General features: G+C 39.4%; 1 protein-coding gene across 1 annotated transcript in view; it reads right to left on the bottom strand.

The window, feature by feature from the left end:
* Positions 1-18,286, bottom strand: part of NPAS3 (neuronal PAS domain protein 3) — a 658,723-nt gene that overhangs the window by 44,662 nt on the left and 595,775 nt on the right. The window contains exon 6 of the mRNA XM_068160299.1: positions 10,507-10,625. Coding sequence (XP_068016400.1) covers positions 10,507-10,625 — 119 coding nt within the window. The remainder of the gene's footprint in view (positions 1-10,506; positions 10,626-18,286) is intronic.

Genomic DNA, 18,286 nt, shown 5'->3' with positions numbered 1-18,286 from the left:
TAAAAAAAAGGAACAGCAATAGGCCAAGAACAGATCTCAAATACAGGATATAGTGGCAAACTTAGGCAGATACACTCTTTTCCAAGTACATTTGGATAGAGTCGATGATGTGCTATGTAGATTGGTTTAGGATGGGAAAATACACAAAGACTAGAACTGTAACTGAGTATGTCTGTACAAAGGAAAGGGAAATGGTAGCTTCTAATGTGCTGTGACAAACAAAAGTGGAAAATACAGTGTTTACAACTGATGAAACAGATCTTGGCTACATCTTTTAAAGGGTAAACAACCCAAAACCCACTGTGCACAAGAAGTTTAGAGAGAACTAAATGCCTATCCATAAAAAATTAAATAAAACTTGTGACCCTCTTCAGAGTAACCTCTTCAGAGCTGAGACCTCTTTCTGCAATCTGTATGGATTCCCAGTAAAGCCTCCACTGTGAAGTTTGCAAGGAAATTGCCAACCACTTCTTGCAATGCACTTAGTGCTTTCATCTGTTTGGGGTCGTTTGTGTGAATTTTAAACAATGGAGAAAATTAAGACAACTGTGCTCTCCCAAGCTTATTCTCAGATACTCACTATCTTCCTTTAAGCAGGCACAAAAGTCTTGATTCTAAAGAGGGACAGGCAAAAAAAATATAGCAGTTACAATTAAAATTTCTTATCTCAGACAGGTTATAGATGCATTAAGGTATATAAGCTCCCGGGTTGGAATAAGCCTTGCTCAGCTTTCTTTAAAAGCACTGGGAGTAATAAAGACTTCCATTTTATCTCCAGTATAATAATACTACTGAAATATCACCTCATTCTTGATGTCAGCAGTGATTTCTTTTTACCTCCATGATGTCAGATGGGAATTATTATTATTAGAATGACAGCTTCCTAATGATGCTGTAAAAAAGGAGAAACTGAAACTCTTCCCACCAAACATCTATATTTTGTCTTCTCCATAGGGTAAAAGCAGATGGGCTCAACCAAACATCATTCTTCAGCATTAAACAGACAAATCAAGAAGCATCCTTAAGCATTTACAAACAGAAGCATAATGGCTTGTCTGCTTCTATAGTGATGCATGTACACCCTGGACAATAGAGAAAAATGACACTGATACCATAGAAACTCCTTCTGGGAAACATGGTCTGAAACACTTATAATCAATTTTCTTCTCTAGAAGATAAAACCAGCAAATCAGTGTTGAGATCACTATCCAGAAGTCACCACACCAGGTTAAATCAAGAGCTATAGAAAATAAAAGCCTCAGGTGATGATCCTTGTTTGATTGCTGGCTTCAGGTAATACATACTGGTTATGGAAACTGCTCTGTGTCTTTGTTCTCCCATTCACTCAGATAAGTAAGGTACAAAAGATGGTTTCCCATGACACCAAACTATGCTAACAAATTTGTCCTTTGAGATGGACCTTGGATCTTATGCAACCATTGATTGGATCTTATGCAACCACTGATTCACAAGAATGTTAGAAAAAAGCACATGCAGAGAGGTATTACTGGGGTGAGTAAATGGGGCATTTTGATTTGCTAGTACTTCCACTTTGGTCCATATAGGCTACAGTGCATAATGATTCCCTGCCATTGTTACACCTCCACCTCAGGGTGAAGAAATCTATAGTGGATATGAAAAAAACTATAAATCAAATTGAAAGCAAAAGGTGCAAACCCAAAAAGTTTGTTAGGTTTGAAATAAGAAAGGTAAAGTTTGGAAGGAGCCAAGCCAGCTTCCAGCCAAGGAAGTGGATGCCATCAGCCCTGCTGCCCTCCCACAACAAGGTGGCAGGAACATCAGCCTCAGGTAGCTTTCCTGGGCTAAATCCAAGGGTGAGTAAAATATATTTTTCTGCTGGTACATTGCTTATTTTTCTGAGAAAAGGGATTTTGGACTAAGTCTTCTACATCCAGGGGCATTCCAATCAAGGGCAGGAATTAACCTTTTTCTAGGTTTTTCTGTGAAGGTTCTGCTAAAATTCACACTAGCTGGCCTGAGAATTTGTTTTCTTTTGCATATTCAGGGCAACCATCAAAACAAAAGGAAGCACCAGCCCAAGAAGATGAAGTGTGATATGCTGTAATAGAGATGATTTGACAATATTCATGTGCTAGGAAGAGAAGCTGGAGCTGAAGTACAGCATGTAATCATAGTTGTCTCTGACACAAACAGGCACTGTTATCTTTGGCAAGTATCTTGATCTCTTGGTATGTCAGCACTTGCCAGCCTTATAGGAATGTTGCAAAAGTACATTTCTTAAATATATATGACATTAGAAGCAAGAGGAAAAAAAAAACCCTCTATAAAACATAATGCTTTGTGCAGGTAAGAATCTGCACAAAAGGTAAAAATGTTCAAAACCCATTTGGGAATTATGGGTTAAAAAATAAACGAGAAGTAAAGATGTGTCTCCAAGTTCATGATGGGGTGAATCATAATCCAGCATTTATCTCAGTGTTGCACAATGCAAATAAATTAATGCATGCATTATATCACTACAAAGATATAAGGAGCAGGGAGAAGGAAAAGGAAGAAAAGGAACTTTAAAAGGATTCAGCTTCAACAGGACAAAGAAACAGCCTGATTGTTACGAACTGTGGGCAGCTAACATCTCAGCATGTACTGAAGACAATAATTAATGATGAAGGAAAAATCACAGGGAAGCAATTCATCATGACAATATTTAAAGAGTGGTTCAAATTTTTCCAGCTGTTTATACAAGAGTTATTCTTTACTGGTTTTAAACTTTCAGAGAGCATGTGACTGTAAAAATTTATTGATGGGACCCAACTTGTGTAGTAAGCATGTAAAACATGCTGTCCAACTTTAGCCATTCAAGGCAATGGGCATGCAGACCTCTCCTTTGTGGAGCGAATGTGAAGACAGCCAGAAACTCACAGCTTTGAGTGCAACAGCTCTGCTTTGTCCTGGTGTCTGTGTTACACATGGATGACACACTCAGAAGAACTTCTGCTTGTCTACTAACACAGCTTATGACAGATCACAGTGTGATGAAAGCAGTGTCTGTATGTAGGTTCTATATTTGGTGAACAACTTTATTCCTGGAAGGTAATTTTTTGTTGAGAGTTTTCATGCAAGTCTTCAACAAAATATTTACTTGCAGAGGCTACAGTGAAAACTACTCTCTTGAAAAATACAGTCTTCCTCTAGTTAACCCATCACAGTGCTACAAAAGCTAAATACACAAACATATTTGACAAAAATGCCAGGATTTTAATCTTGTGACTATTAATTCAAGACATACTTTCTATTCAAGAGATACTGATCTCACATTACCAGATTAAGAGGTGAGGTGTGAGTAGATGATCTCTAAGGTCTCTCCCAAGTGATTCTATGGCTCTATGACTAAACACTTTTTTATTAAAGTGCAAAATTCAGTGAAATGCAACTTTAAGACCCTTCCATTCAGGTTCACCTTAGTTCACCTTAGAGGACACAGTCTCAAGCTGTGCCAGGGAAGGTTTAGGCTGAATGTTAGGAACAAATTCTTCATAGAGAGAGTGATTGCCCATTGGAATGGGCTGCCTAGGGAGGTGGTAGAATCACCATCACTGGAGGTGTTTAGGAGACTTGATGGGGTGCTTGGTGCCATAGTTTAGTTGATTAGATGGATGATGGGTTGGACTCAATAATCTCAAAGGTCTCTTCCAACCTGATCCATTCCATTCCATTCCATTCCAGTTCTGGATTTCAATGACTATTTCACATTCAGTAAAGTGTTACCAGTGGAAAGATCATACCAGTGTCTGCTGAAGAGCAGGAAGATGTACCCATCTATATTACCTTCATGTTAGTGAAATGGTTTCAATGTGTGAGCTTATTGTCTTCTCTAAGCATACTTCAGACAAAATCTTGGAACTGTTGGGAGTGGTAGAGGTAACTTCAAAAAGCTATTAGTGTCTGCATTCTCACACCTAATACAACATTTACATTATGAAAAGGATGTGGGCCAAAATATATCCGCTGGCAGCAGTTACAAGCAGAGCAGAGATGCTGGCAGCAGCATCTGTCTGTCCTAGAGCAAATTCTGGCTGATGGTTATTCACAGAAGGCTGTGTGGTTTTCTTTGCTCCTATGTAAGGTATATCCACAATCAGTACAATAAACATAACAAAATCATAACAATAAACAGCGGCAAACAACATTGGGGGGTAACTTAAGAAAACTCTGTGGACTGAAGACCTCTTTTCCAGTAGGCTTTCCTAACTGGGAGCATAATACCTGTGGGTAATGAGAGGTTCCCTCTCTGGTGAGATCTCATTGTTCACTTCCTGCTAATTGATCTCTGTTTATTAACACTGCAACATGACTCACTCTGCACTGTTAGTTCACACATCTAGATAATTAGTGCTACTTATGAAAGGGCAACAAACACTTTGTATATCTGTAACTCAATAAAACCTGATTCTTGAAAGAATAGCAGATGTGGCTTGGAGATGACCTCTGCCCAATTTGAGTATTTTACTATGTATCAGAGGAAATCTTGATCTCAATTTTCTTTCATTGTTAAAACCACTGACTTTTAAGAAAGGTAGCTTCAGCATTATGCTGCCTAGAGATCAGAATCAAAGGCAATTGCTGCTAATTTGATGATACTGCTACCTTTTTCTAGTACTTATTCTTTCACAACAGAATGTATGAAAACAGAACATCTCCCAGAAATGAATCTGTGCTTGCTCAACTTTATGTTTTCTTCCCTTTCAGAATCCCAGTTGTGATTCTCCACTTACACAGTGTGGAACACACTGCCACAAAATTACATCTGTGAAGCCATATGAACATTTAAGACCACTTTGGAGGAGAAATGCATCCTGATACAAGTGTCAGGAATACTACAGCTGCAGTCATCATGAGGAATGATTAAAACTTCAATCTTTCTTTTAAAGAAGACTGCTACTAAAAAGGCCTTTTATATAATTCTAACTGGTTAGCTTCATTAGTGCTACTGCAATAATGAATGCCTAACACACACACACACATACACTCGTGTTTCCAGGTGGTAGAACAGTGCTATAAATCACATTTTAAAGATGCTCAGCCCTGAAAATACATATTATTATTTTTTTTGAGGAGGTGGAGTTAGTAGCTGCTGAATACTTTAAAAAATGGGTTAGTATATTTAGATGTTCTACAGCCATGCATAAAATGAACTCTAGACTTCTTAATCCTGTTGCAGACCAAGCTTTTCCAGACAGCTCTCCTAATGGAATCTCACAGCTCTACAGCAAGGCATGAAATGAACTTTAGTCTTCTTAATCCTGGTGCAAACCATCTTTTCTTGAACCGTATCTTTACATCTACAAGTAGATACTTCATAAGGCTCAGATTGGCCCATTAGTATTTTGTTCTTTTATAAGTAATGCTGCATCTTTACTAGCTAAGAGACTTCCTTTTGACTAAAAGGTCATCGATTTACATGGGTGAATTCTTGATCAGTTCTTTCTCTCTGACAAATTACCTTTAAGTCTTCCCAGTGCTGAAAAGTCTGGGGAATGCATGTGCTGACATTTAGAAAACTCTTCACATAATGCTTCCTGATGTTGGTTTCTTATTCCACCTCAATTAAGGAGGTGTGGCAGTAGCCATGTGATGAAATACTAAATTCTGCAGTTTGCTTTCTTCCTACAGAGAAAGGTCAGGATACCTTTCCAGGACAGAGGAAAATGCTTGACAGAAAATATTTCAAGGGGAAAAAATATTAAAAGAGGAGAGAAGAATTTAGGCCAAGCTGGAAAGTGGGATATGTGAATTCCCTCAGGCTGAGGAGGGAATTAAATCTGACTCTAACATAGCCTGCATGCGAGAATTGTACTAGTCATTAAACTATTATGCAAAAACCCAGCTGCCTTCTCTTTCTACATCCTTCCTATTCCCCTGAAATGGAAGGTGTTTTTGTGCTCTTAACCACAATATACTGGGTCCTGAAAGTGATTTTGGAGTAGGGACAACCTGCATCTGAATTGCAGTTAAATCTTTCAAAAATCATTGATTTTTGGATTGCATGAAGAAAATGGTACCACAAGTGCCATGGCATCATTTTGTCTCTCCAACAGAGTTTTTGGTCTGTCGTGTCCTCTTGGATTAATGAACCAAAATCCTCCTAAAAACTGCACTTGCATCAAGAGGACAAGTGAGATTTACCAATCTGACCTAATCTTCAGGTTCTTCAAAAACAAAGAAATACTAAAAGATGTGAATTTTAAACTGTAGATAAAGAAGGAATAGTGTGAAAAAGGCTGATAACAGAGCTGTGATGGACATAAAGTTTCAACGAGAAAAAAAAGTCCTCTGAGATTTAACATGCAATGAAGAAAACTTGGTTCCCTTCATGGCAATTTGGTCAGATTGTTTAAGCTTGCTTAATTTGCATGATTTGCTTGCATGCAAAGAGCACCAGAAAGAAAATCAGGTGTAAAGACCTGCTCTTGGCATCGATAAGAGCTGTGATTCTGTAAAGCAGCAATGCAGGGCTAACACTTCTGTGTCATATTAAAGCACTTCAGTACTCCTGAAAGTCATATCCAAATAGCTGAAACAAAGCCCGTGTCATTCATCTCCATAGACAAAAGATATGGTTTCCCATAATCTCAAGGCACTGCTCAAAGATACCAAGGCCTCACTTCAAGGCAGAAGTATCCAAGTAACGTAGTAAGTATTTCTTCACTCAGTAATACAGCCTCAAGAGCCTAAGGTTGTAAGTAATGCTTTGATCAGCACATGATAGCTGTTACATTTACTTCCAGTTCCTGAAGAGTCTGCAGCAGACTCATTGCCTTGTGACCTCAATGACTTTGATGTTTTAATGACATGAAGAGTGTTTCTTGTTGACACTGAATGGGCAAAAACAAGCATCTTGGTAGCAGAGCAGATTGAAAGTATCACTCCAAGTAGGAAGGTACAGTGTGAAGAATTTTTAAGATGCCCTTAACTCTTTTGATCAATCACAAAGAAGGCTGATTGTCGGCTTCTTGGGAGATGAAGAGGCAACAGATGTTGGTTTTACCATATTCAGAGATTACCATAGAGACAGTAGAAGTACAATGGAATCTTCTCATGTTTTCCTATCCAGCTCTATAAAAGCTTATAAGGAGAGCTTACTCCATAAAACAATAGAGGAATATGTATGAATATATATATCTGATCAGCTGATGAACTGGAAACTACTGGCAACTACTAGCTCTGATATCTTTGATGCTTCAACTGCTTCTTCATCCCATCAGCTATACTTTGTTAGAGACCTAAATGTTTGAGCAAAGAAAATCCTAGCACAATCTGACTTGGAAGTAAATGTGACAAAACAATTATAGGATACTAAAGAAGAGTAGGAAATGTATCACTGGATTTGAACAAAGCAGCTTTCAATAACAGTTAGCTTTGACATATGCCTGAGTAACTCAGGCAATAGAAACATTGAAGGTGGGATAACTGTTAAGTGGACAAAATTGTGACCCTCAAATGGAGGAAGACAAATGGAAAAGAAGATAAAATGTAGACAAGAAGAATCCAAAGTAGATACCACACTAAATTTCACTGATGAAAAATATGAAAGATGATGATGTGATACATTTTCAGCAGAGAAAACCAGTATCTGCATCATGTCTCTTTGACAACAGCTGTAATGCTAATGCATTCAGATTCTTGCAGTGAATGGAAGTACATTTTTTTCTTTTTATTTGTTTTTTGTTTGTGGGATTTTTTTTCCCAATGTGTTTTATCAGCTCACTACATTTAACTTTTGTAAAGAGATGGTAGATTTACTTTCTGAAAACTGAGTCACTCTCTAGCACTGTGTTCTCTTTTCCCTACACTTTTTCCACAAGCTCTGAGCCTAAGAATATTAAGAATCACAAAATCCAATTCGAGGAGGTTGCTGGGGAACAATGAAAGGGAAGGAGAGGAAGGATTAATCATGAAACCACTTTCCCATTTCAGACTTTTAAGGTAATATAATTAATGGAGAAAAGGCCATTACCTCCATCTTTACATATAATTTAGGACTAATTAAATCAGTCCAGGAAGGGACTATAAACAGTGCTCATCTCATGTCAGAATGGTCTAGAACAGTGTCTCTTGGAGGTATACATAAGTCTCTCAGTGTGATTTTTGTTCCAACATTTCTATTGACAGAAAATTGTGACTAGATCGACCTGACCAAGCTCATTCTCTTACTGTGTTCAGTTCTATGTGACTTTCCTGAGGCAGGGATCACTCAGTCCAAAAACTGGCTAAGCAGCTGGTGGACCACCTCAGTTGTTTGCTGTCTAAAGAAAACTTTAATTGGCAGTCCTCAAAGTAAGAAGAAAATGGAGATGTGGTTCTGAGCTCAGTAAAGGTTTGAGACAAAACTATTTCACAAGATGAAAAATTTTGACACTGCTGGAGGATTGAATCCAGGGGAAGCTTAATACCTTGACAGAGCTGAAACTGACTCACATAAAACACGGAGTTCCCAGCACACTGCTCCTGATGAGCATTTGTCTGCTGATTCAGGAGTGTTACCCACCCACGACACAATACCTCAAGGGAAGCTGTTAGCTGGGAGTCCTTGCTTTTTGCAGAGGAAAAATTCAGTGCTCTGTTACATTGTGAAGGTGTGAAGACAGTGAGTCAGCCTGCTGCACAAGGATTTCCCACAGGACCTCTGCAGCATAAGACCCCAGTTGGCATAATGCTTCCTGAGTAAGTGCTGGAGGCCTTCCAGGGACCTCTGATGAAGAACTTTGCAAGCTCTTCCCATGAGCTTTGTTAATATCATGTAAGCATTCTTCCCTCTGATAATTCCTTACAGCTGTACATCCACACAAGGCTTATGGATCTTTCTTAATTTTAATAAAATATATATCTTAAAAATATGTATCTGGCACTGGACTTTTGGACGTCAATGAATAGATTGGCAACTTACCTAAAAGTGTGAGTGACATTCACTGTTTCTTTATTGTGAGTAAAAGGTCTACTGTGAATTTCAAAATCTTTATTGTAATGAATAAAAAACACACTTTGTAAAGCCAGCCCATTCTAGACAAGTCCTGTTGTGATCCTGCACTAGCATTAGATTGTCATGAGTCCCAGAAGAGGGAATGACAAAGTCACTAATGTGTCCTCCTTTTGTTCTTGCCTACATCTGGCAAAAAAATGTCAAGACTGCAAAAGGCACAGACAAATTCTCTATTCTTTCCCATTACTATTGCAGCAAAAATATCCAGCAAAGCAAGTTCTCTGACAATCTCTCCTAACCTGGATGGACCATGTATAACTGCTATAACCTACTCATTTGTTCATTCATTCACTTGCCTTCCTCCTCCTGAGGCTGCCAGTACACTTTCTGGTCTTTATAGCTTCTGAGACTTCTAAATTGGTTAGCATGAACAAATACATTGAAGTGCAAGTGCACCCCTTAAAGTGTTGACAGCTAGGCAGTACACAGATCAAAACTTGTGGTGTCCCATGAAACCAGTGATTCGGACCTAAATTTCCATTTGCAATTACTTTAACCACCTTGATCCAGAAATAATCCAACAGAAGGACTTCCAGCTATTTGCTTGCAAAGAAGACATTTCTATCAGATTTTTTTTTTCTGCTCAGGTAAACTACCTCAATGTTATATTCACAGAGTTTTAGGGGAAAAGTGAGTTGGGGAATTCCACTTCAAAATCCTCTAACTCTTCCTCTGAAAACTGAAGAAAAAAATGCTTGGAAAAGTTTTTAACTGAACATTGGCGACCAGGTTCTTTAAATTCACACATATTTTCAGACTTACTTTCTTGCACCACTCTTTTTTCTTGCACATGGATGATATATTTCATTCCACAAGTTGACAATGCTTAAAATGTGCTGTTGCTTCCAGTTTTAGTGTACTGCAAAGGCACCGATAGCTACAGGCATTATGAGCGATATACGACTGAAGAAAAATGGGATTACTGCTGATAAGGAACAAGAGACTTCCATATCTTAGAAGAGTCTGAAATTCAGCAAATATGATCCCTAGCAGCAGATGCCCCTCAGACAATGAAAGAAAAATGGTGGAAAAGGACTCATTGTGGCTTGTTGTTTCCTTCAGCCAGAATGGTAGTGAAGTTAAATGGCTCTAGCATACTGTCTGCTTGAAGGAATCTTGCCTCTCTGGGAGAAACATAACCCAAAGACAGCCTATAGCCTAATCAAATGATCAGTGATTTTACACTATGGGGGAAAAAATGAATATGTTAGACTCACCTTTTTTGGTAAAATAAACTTTTACTCTGGAAGCATTGCTATCACGCTGCTAACATCAATGTTTATTATAATAATGATCAATTTAACGGAGGTGCAGTACCAAGGCCAAACCTCAGGCTGGAAGTATTGTATTAATGATTCTCTTAACAAAAGGAGCGAGACATATGCAAATGTGAAACAGCTCCTTTCTCTGTCTACTAATGTGTCCCTGCAACATGAATGAACACAATTTCAAGATGTCAACGTTTCATGCTACAGTGCAACCCTTACCTTGTATCCTGACGATTTGATGTGCACTCCTCGCTTGGTCAGTGTAGATTTCATTCGGATGAAGAAAGAGCGCTCCAGAGTGTTGTCAGTGGTTAGTAAACTGGGGCTTGTAGATTCCACTAGGGAACAGGAAAGGAAAAAAAAAAAAAAAACAGAAAGAAGAAGAAATTACATATACACATAATTTAGATTTTATACATCCCTTCTAAGCCATTTTTCAGGTGCAATCCTTGAACTCACTAAAAATAAATGAGTGATGGGTGCTAAGAGTGTTGTAATCAATTTACCTCATTTAGAAAATGTTTACTTAGCAAAAGAAAAATAATTTTGAAAAGTATAGGTATACTCAGTAAGTCTCATTTTCAAGTTATTTTCCCACAGATTTTTTTTCTTTTTACATATTTGCCTCATTAACTCTTTCTTGCCCAAACTTGTTATGACAGGAGTTGTTTTGTCAGGGTATGGCCCTGTTTCAAAACGTGGGGAGCTCTTCAGTGTTTTGTGAAAGGCAAAGTCTCACTGAGATAGTCAATTCTCTCTGCTGAAACAGGCTGCAGATTCTGCAGGCTTTTACCCCTTAGCCCCCCACTCCTCACTTGCAGCGATACCTAGGGTAAGTCACTGCTAGGTTTGAGTGTCTTGGTCTCCCCATTACTGAGGGTTGATTATTATCAGTAAACCACGAGGCAGCCTGAAGGCAAAAAATGCTCAAGCAAATGATGCACATTATTATTATTGTCATCATCATCATTGTTAATTATTGGCGACTAATTAGTTACTAATGGAGTATCTTCGTAGTCCAGAAAAGATATTTCCTGCTTCAAATTAGACCTCTCACTGGTGCTTCTCACTCCTTCAACTGCAACCACTTAAACCAGTAAATACATACTCTTAGTATAAAACACGATCAAACAATAGGTACAACTCCAGTCAGCACTGAGGTATAGAATAGAATAAACCAGGTTGGAAGAGACCCTCAAGGTCATCGTGTCCAATCTATCATCCAACACCATGCAACCAACTAAACCATGCAACCAAGCACCCTGTCAAGTCTCCTCCTGAACACCTCCAGCAATGGTGACTCCACCACCTCCCCGGGCAGCCAATTCCAATGGGCAATCGCTCTCTCTGCATAGAACTTCTTCCTAACATCCAACCTAAACCTCCCCTGGTGCAGCCTGAGACTGTGCCCTCTTGTTCTGGTACTGGCTGCCTGGGAGAAGAGACCAACCTCTGCCTGTATCCTTTATACTATATTTGTTATTACTATTTTTAGTCCTGATAACCCATCTCTCCCCACAATACTGCTTATGGGAAAATTCTGGAGCAGCTTACAATAAGCAAGCGTTATTGGAGATTAACTAACTTTCAGCTGCAGTGAGTAATTAACACCCACTAAAAACCGTTCTTTTGAAATTACTCTGCTGTTGTTTCGGAGAAAGAACCAAACTTCTAGCAGAAAGTATTCAAGCATTTCAAGAATGTTTGTTAAGCAGACAACAGAAACAGCAAAACTTGTTTGTGAGCTAGGTAAGGAGTATATGGAATTGTCCTTGATTTAATGCGGTCTTGTGTTTGTGACATTTCATCTCTATTGTGATGAAATAACTGCCAACAGTGCCCCTTTCTTTAGTGTCTCTCTTCAGGTTTTTTTTGTTTTAGAGAGCATGAATTCGATGTCATTTTAAATGTACAGCTCTTTATCACTCGAGGGAAAAGCAGAGCCATGTTATATTTAGTACTTTCATTTCTTCTGATTAAATATGAATTACTATGAAATTTTTCTCATCATCTAACACGCCATAATACGCCAACAGCTTTTTAATACACTATATAAGCACAAACTTCTGCTCTAAGAGTTTAATTTGCCCCTCTAATCCAATCACATCAACCTTATTTCTCTTATCAGAGATTCCCATTTTGAATTAAATGAGCTCATTAGTTTTAATCAAAAGCAGAGAGATCAAAACTTAAACGTAAATGCTTTAGATCAGAACTGTCAGTCAGCCGTGCAGTTCTATTTTACTAAAACACAAGATCAGAGACCCTTAGAACCAATTTTTTCTCGTAAGGGATGCCAAGAGCTTGAAGATGCTATATCCATTTTTTTTTCTCCTTGCTCCCAAGGACAGATTATACATTTAAGGTTAGCTTTAATTTAGAATGTTTTTTTTCATCCTGGTGGAAATGGGGAAGCATGCCGTTCTGCTGTTGTCTCTTTCACATTTATTGGTGCTGGTCCTTGGAGACGTGAACAAATGTGAAGCCATCACAGCCCATGCAACAAACCTGTTCTCAAAAAACAACCCAAAAAAAGAAAAAATCATCTCTGTTCAGCAATATCAGCTAAGAAATTTCTTTTCCTTTCAGAGTTTTATATGTGTTTCAAGGGTGCAGGATAGTGGACTCCTGAAACAGCAAGCAGAGTTACTGGGATACCAGCAGCACTGGTGAAATGAGGATCATAATTAATTATTATTTTTATTGTATGCTACTCTAGAGTGCAGTAGTTAAAGAGTACATTAAGAAACCACAGCATGGGTGCTTCCTGCTGTGTAAAGGAATGCTAAAATCAGCTTAACAAGTGCTGTTGTTGCAGTCCAGCACATTGTGCTCTAGCACAGGCAGTAAGTACAGTATGTCCTCATGTTCTAATGGTAATTACCTAAACACACAGAAGTAATGTTCACAGTATCACAGTATCACTTAGGTTAATTAAACACACAATATCTCGAGCTGGAAAAATGATCAGGCTGTCATACATATGTACCAATCCCAGGCAGCTGAAAGGAAAATTTTTCTTTCATGCACAGTTTTCTGAAAGCAAGCAAAACATCTGGCCTATAGAACAGTATACTTGTCCTTGGAATTTTCTGGGCTCATGTCACCTCATATCCTAAGTTTAATACTAGTTTGCTGTTGCCATAATATTACTGTGTGCCATTTCATTGCCACTGTGTTGCTTTTGAGTCCACATCGTGCTACCATTGCACTGCTGTAACATGGAATCATAGAACAGTCTGGGCTGGAAAGCAAGTCTAAAGGTCATTTAGTCCAATCCCCCGGAAGTGAGCAGGGACATCTTCAACTAGATCAGGTTGCCCAGAACCTTGTCAATCATCACCTTGAATATCTCCAGGGATGGGACCTCAACCACCTCCCTGGGCAACCTGTTCCAGTGTTCCATCGCTCTCATATTAAAGAACTTGTTCCTAACACCCAGTCTAAATCTACTCTAGTTTGAAAGCATTTCCTCTTGGACTATCACAGTCCCTCTGTAGCCTTCCTGCTACAGGCCCCCTTCAGGTACTGTAAGGTTGCTATTAGGTCTCTCCAGAGCCTTCTCTTCTCCAGGCTGAACAACCCCAGCTCCCTCAGCTTGTCCTTGTAGCAGGGGTGCTCCAACCCCCTGATCATTTTCATGGCCCTTCTCTGGACACGTTCCATCAGGTCCATGTCCTTACTGTACTGAGGGCTTCAGAGCTGGATGCAGTACTCCAGGTGCAGTCACACCAGAACAAAGTGCAAACCTACAGATCTCTAAGAGAATGTTGTAAAATGCATATACAGAATACAGAATTAACCAGGTTGGAAAAGACCTTCGAGATCATCGAGTCCAACCTATCACCCAACACCATCTAATCAACTAAACCATGGCACCAAGTGTCCCATCCAGTCTCTTCCTAAACACTTCCAGTGAGGGTGACTCCACCAACCTCCCTGGGCAGCCCATTCCAATGGCCAATCACTCTTTCTGTGAAGTAGTTCTTCCTAACATCCAGCCTAAACCTCCCCTGGCGCAGCTTGAGACTGTGTCCTCTCATTCTGACACAGGTTGTCTGGGAGAAGAGACCACCCCCCACCTGGCTACAACCTTCCTTCAGGCAGCTGTAGATGGCAATAAGGTCTCCCCTGTTCCAACAGACTGGAACAGTGAGTATCATATAAATATTCATTCTGATGTGTTTGATTTTCATTACCAAAAAGTACTAGAGATGGGATCAGTTACCTGAAAGTCCAGAACAACTTATGAACAGCTGTCTGAATTTCTCTCAGGAGAGAACCGTTACAGCAGGCAGCACAAACCTGCACTGAGAGCTGCACTCACCCATGGTGGATGCTCTGACAATGCTAAAGGTGATTATGCATGCAGGATGTTAAAAATGGGATCTGCACAGAACACTCCCATTGATGGCAGTGAGATTAGCACAGGAATATATGGAATATGGTTCATTAGGATTTCTCAGGAGGGATGTTACATGCCTATCACTTGGCCTTTTGTATTTTTTTTTTTTTTACTAAATTATGATTCTAGGAATCTGAGGATCATCAGAATGAAACTCTACAGCAATTAATTTTTTGAGGAGAGTTTGTTTAAAAAAATTTGCAATCAAAGACCACTAACAAAGCCTGAAATAAGCAAGGTCCACTTGGCTTGATTTTATACTATCTACAGATGTCTTTTACACTGAAAAATAGTGCTCCTGGGCTGAATTTATTGAGTCTAAAACATACAGTTGAGTTATAAACCTCTGAAACTGTGAGTTTAGAATGCTAATAATATGATAAAAGTCAATGCTCACTGTGTGCAAACGAAAGCACTATACACACTGTCAGCCTTAGAAGTATAAAAAGTAAGTCTGGATTGTCTTTGCAAAACAGCTAACTGTGTACTCTGTTGGGAAAGCACTTGCCTTTGTGTGTCCTTAAATATCTCTGGCAGATACTACTAAAGGAATAATCCTCTTCTCTTTCCACTCCCCAAGCTGCTAATGCTGGATGAGATTTCTGGACACAAGGAATGCATTGTCCATTTCAAAGGGCGTGAAGCTGTGACCCACTACACCCATCTGAAAGTGCCAGAAATGTTAGAACATTAACTAAGAGCCACAGAGCCAAATGGGAAGACAGTATGAACTAGAAGCCAACTCACAATATCTTATCTCCTCCTATGCAATTCTTTATGAACGAGCCTTGTAGCTCTGACCCTTCAATTGTCTTTGCCTTGGGAATAATCTTGGGCCCAGATCCCACAAACCAGTCATGCACTGTTTAACTTCACATGTGCTGAAAGAGTCCTGATGTCAGTGGAACATGTAGTGCAAGATAAATACCCACTTAAGTGAGGCCCATGGCTCTGATCCTCCATCTGTGGGTGTACTGTGTGCATCCTGACTGCCTGAACGCTATAGAGCAAAACAATGTAAAGCAATGCAAACAATTGCTATTACACAGCAACAGCAAAGCACTATCCCTATGACTGATTCACAAACACATTCAAATTCAGATAAACAATTTATCCCTCAGGAAAAAAAAGAAGTTCCAAATTTGATTTATGTCTTAAATAACAAAATGCTGCCAAAGCAGCCTGAATAAATATTCACTGACTTCTGTTTTTTGTTGGCTCTTTTTCCCCACCCTCACATGCATTAAAAATAATTGAGAGGAGAAAAATGCATTTTTGCATGTCAAACAGATAAAAGATAGACTTCTTCTTCTTAGGAGTATCAGAAGCTACAGAGGGAAAACCAAATGCCAGCAAGGAAGTTGAGGGGGTTGCGAGGGGAAAAAAAACCCTTATGGTTTAACATATGGAAAAATTCTGGATTTGTAGCACTTTGGGAAGTTTTCACCTGGCTTTCATTTCTCTTCCTTGAAAACAGGAGTCTTTGCAGCTTTTAAGAGGCATTCTCAAACACTAACTATGCAGTTCTCAGAAGAGAAACAAGAGAACATACGAAATAGCAAGAACAGCAGAGATCTCATCTTCTACACTTGCAAACCTCTAGTCACATTTTCTTAACAGTCTTATACTCCTTTGCACAGGCAACTGAGAAACATTGTGTTCAGATGGACAATCATAATATAAATCTATATAATCATTTTCAGTGGGACTAGGTGCATTGTTATGGAAGTTTCTATTCTTCTGTGCAGTTTACTCTTTGTAACCAGCCATGAAAAGGCTTACTAGGAAAAAATACCCTGGAGAGTTTAACTGTCCTGTTGTTGTTTTTAATCAAAAGGGTGACTCTCAAAAAAACCACTGTTGCCATTTTCTCTCTGTAACTTACAGATCAAATTTGCTCATTTTATAAGCTCAAAGAGATTTTTCCAACGACTGGCACAGCAAACGCAATTCAAAAGCTTGAAGTTAAGACAATTTATTTCCACTGAGTGAAAGTTACTATGGAATTATACACAGCATTTGTGCAAATGCATGTTTTTAAAAAGAAGTAGGTCCTGTCTGATTACAGGTTGAATCACAGAATTTCAGGGGCTGGAAGGGACCTTGAAATATCATCTAGTCCAAGCCTCCTGCCAGAGCAGGATCACCTACACCAGATTACACAGGAACGCATCCAAGAGAGTTTTGACTATCTCCATAAAGGGGACTCCACAACCTCCCTGGGCAGCCTGTTCCAGTGTTCTGTCACCCTCACACTGAAAAATGTTTTCCTTATATTTATGTGAAACTTCCTATGCCTCAGCTTCCACCATTGCCCCTTGTCCTGTCATTGGGCACCACCAAGCAGAGCCTGGCTCCATCCTGTTGGGACTCACCCTTTACATATTTCTAAGCATGAATGTGGTCACCTCCCAGCCTCCTCTTCCGTAAGCTAAAGAGCCCCAGCTCCCTCAGTCTCTCCTCATATGGGAGAGGTTCCACTCCCTTCATCATCCTCATGGCTCTGCACTGGGCTCTTTCAAGTAGTTGACTGTCTTTCTTGAACTGAGGGGCCCAGAACCAGCCACAACAATCCAGATGCAGCCTCACCTGAGCAGAGTAGAGGGGGAGGAGAACCTCTCTCAACCTACTGGTCACACTCCTAATCCACCCCAGAATGGCATTGGTCTTCCTGGCCACAAGAGCACATTGCTGGCTTATGGACAATATGGGCAAGTATTTGAAGCAAAAGCTTGGTCTAGGAAGGTGCTGAAGATCCTTGGACTATTTGGATGAACCACCTTTTGGCATATTTGTGCACACAGCCAGTTCACCTTGAGATCAACTGATGCACACAGAGCTAGTAATTTCTACAGGTGCTCTCTTGGTCTTGCTGGTGTGCTTAGCATCTTGCAAAATCAAAGACTACCTGACCTATTTAGTTAACACCATGGTTGGCAAAGAAGAGGCTAGTTCCTTCATCCAAGGCAATGCTATTTATAAAAGAAGCTATAGGAATAATAGTTATTTATTTTGTTTTGCTGCAAGCTGCCTCAATTATATCCAGGCATTTGAATTCCTGCATAACTAACTAAATTTGGATCTGAAATTCACAGCATTTGTATCCAACTCAATCAGACTTAAAATTTCTGTTTTGCTGTTTACTGAAAAGCTGAAGAAGTTAAGGTCTTTGGCAACTTACTTCCCTTCTTTCCTTCATACAGGTTGAATAATGTTGGGTTCTGGTCAAGGCCTCACCAAAAAGGGGAAGGTTCAGGGCAGTTTTTCCAAAAGAAATGGAAAGAAGGATGACTTCCTCTAAAGAATTTATTGCCAGATAACATTTTCAGACAAGATAATAAACTGCTCTTTCTTGCCATTCTACCTCCAAGATGAAGACAATTCACTTTTCATGACCTATAAGCCTATTAGAAATTCAAAACCATAAAAACTTTAAACCCTATCAGACATCCTTTGCAACCTGGTTCTTTCAATGTTTTTGTTTTGCTTTTCACTCTCACCCTTCCAAATTTTTCAGGTCCAACAATTGATGAGATGAGCTGGCACCTCGGATTGTTTAATTTAGGTTGTCCCTATGTAAAATCCTTAATTCTT

Source organism: Melanerpes formicivorus, unplaced genomic scaffold, assembly GCF_026170545.1.
Source record: "Melanerpes formicivorus ecotype bairdi unplaced genomic scaffold, bMelFor1.0.p_v2 SCAF_49, whole genome shotgun sequence".
NCBI lineage: Eukaryota > Metazoa > Chordata > Aves > Piciformes > Picidae > Melanerpes > Melanerpes formicivorus.
The sequence above is the reverse complement of the archived record's forward strand: the minus strand, read 5'-3'. Positions and strand labels throughout refer to the sequence as shown.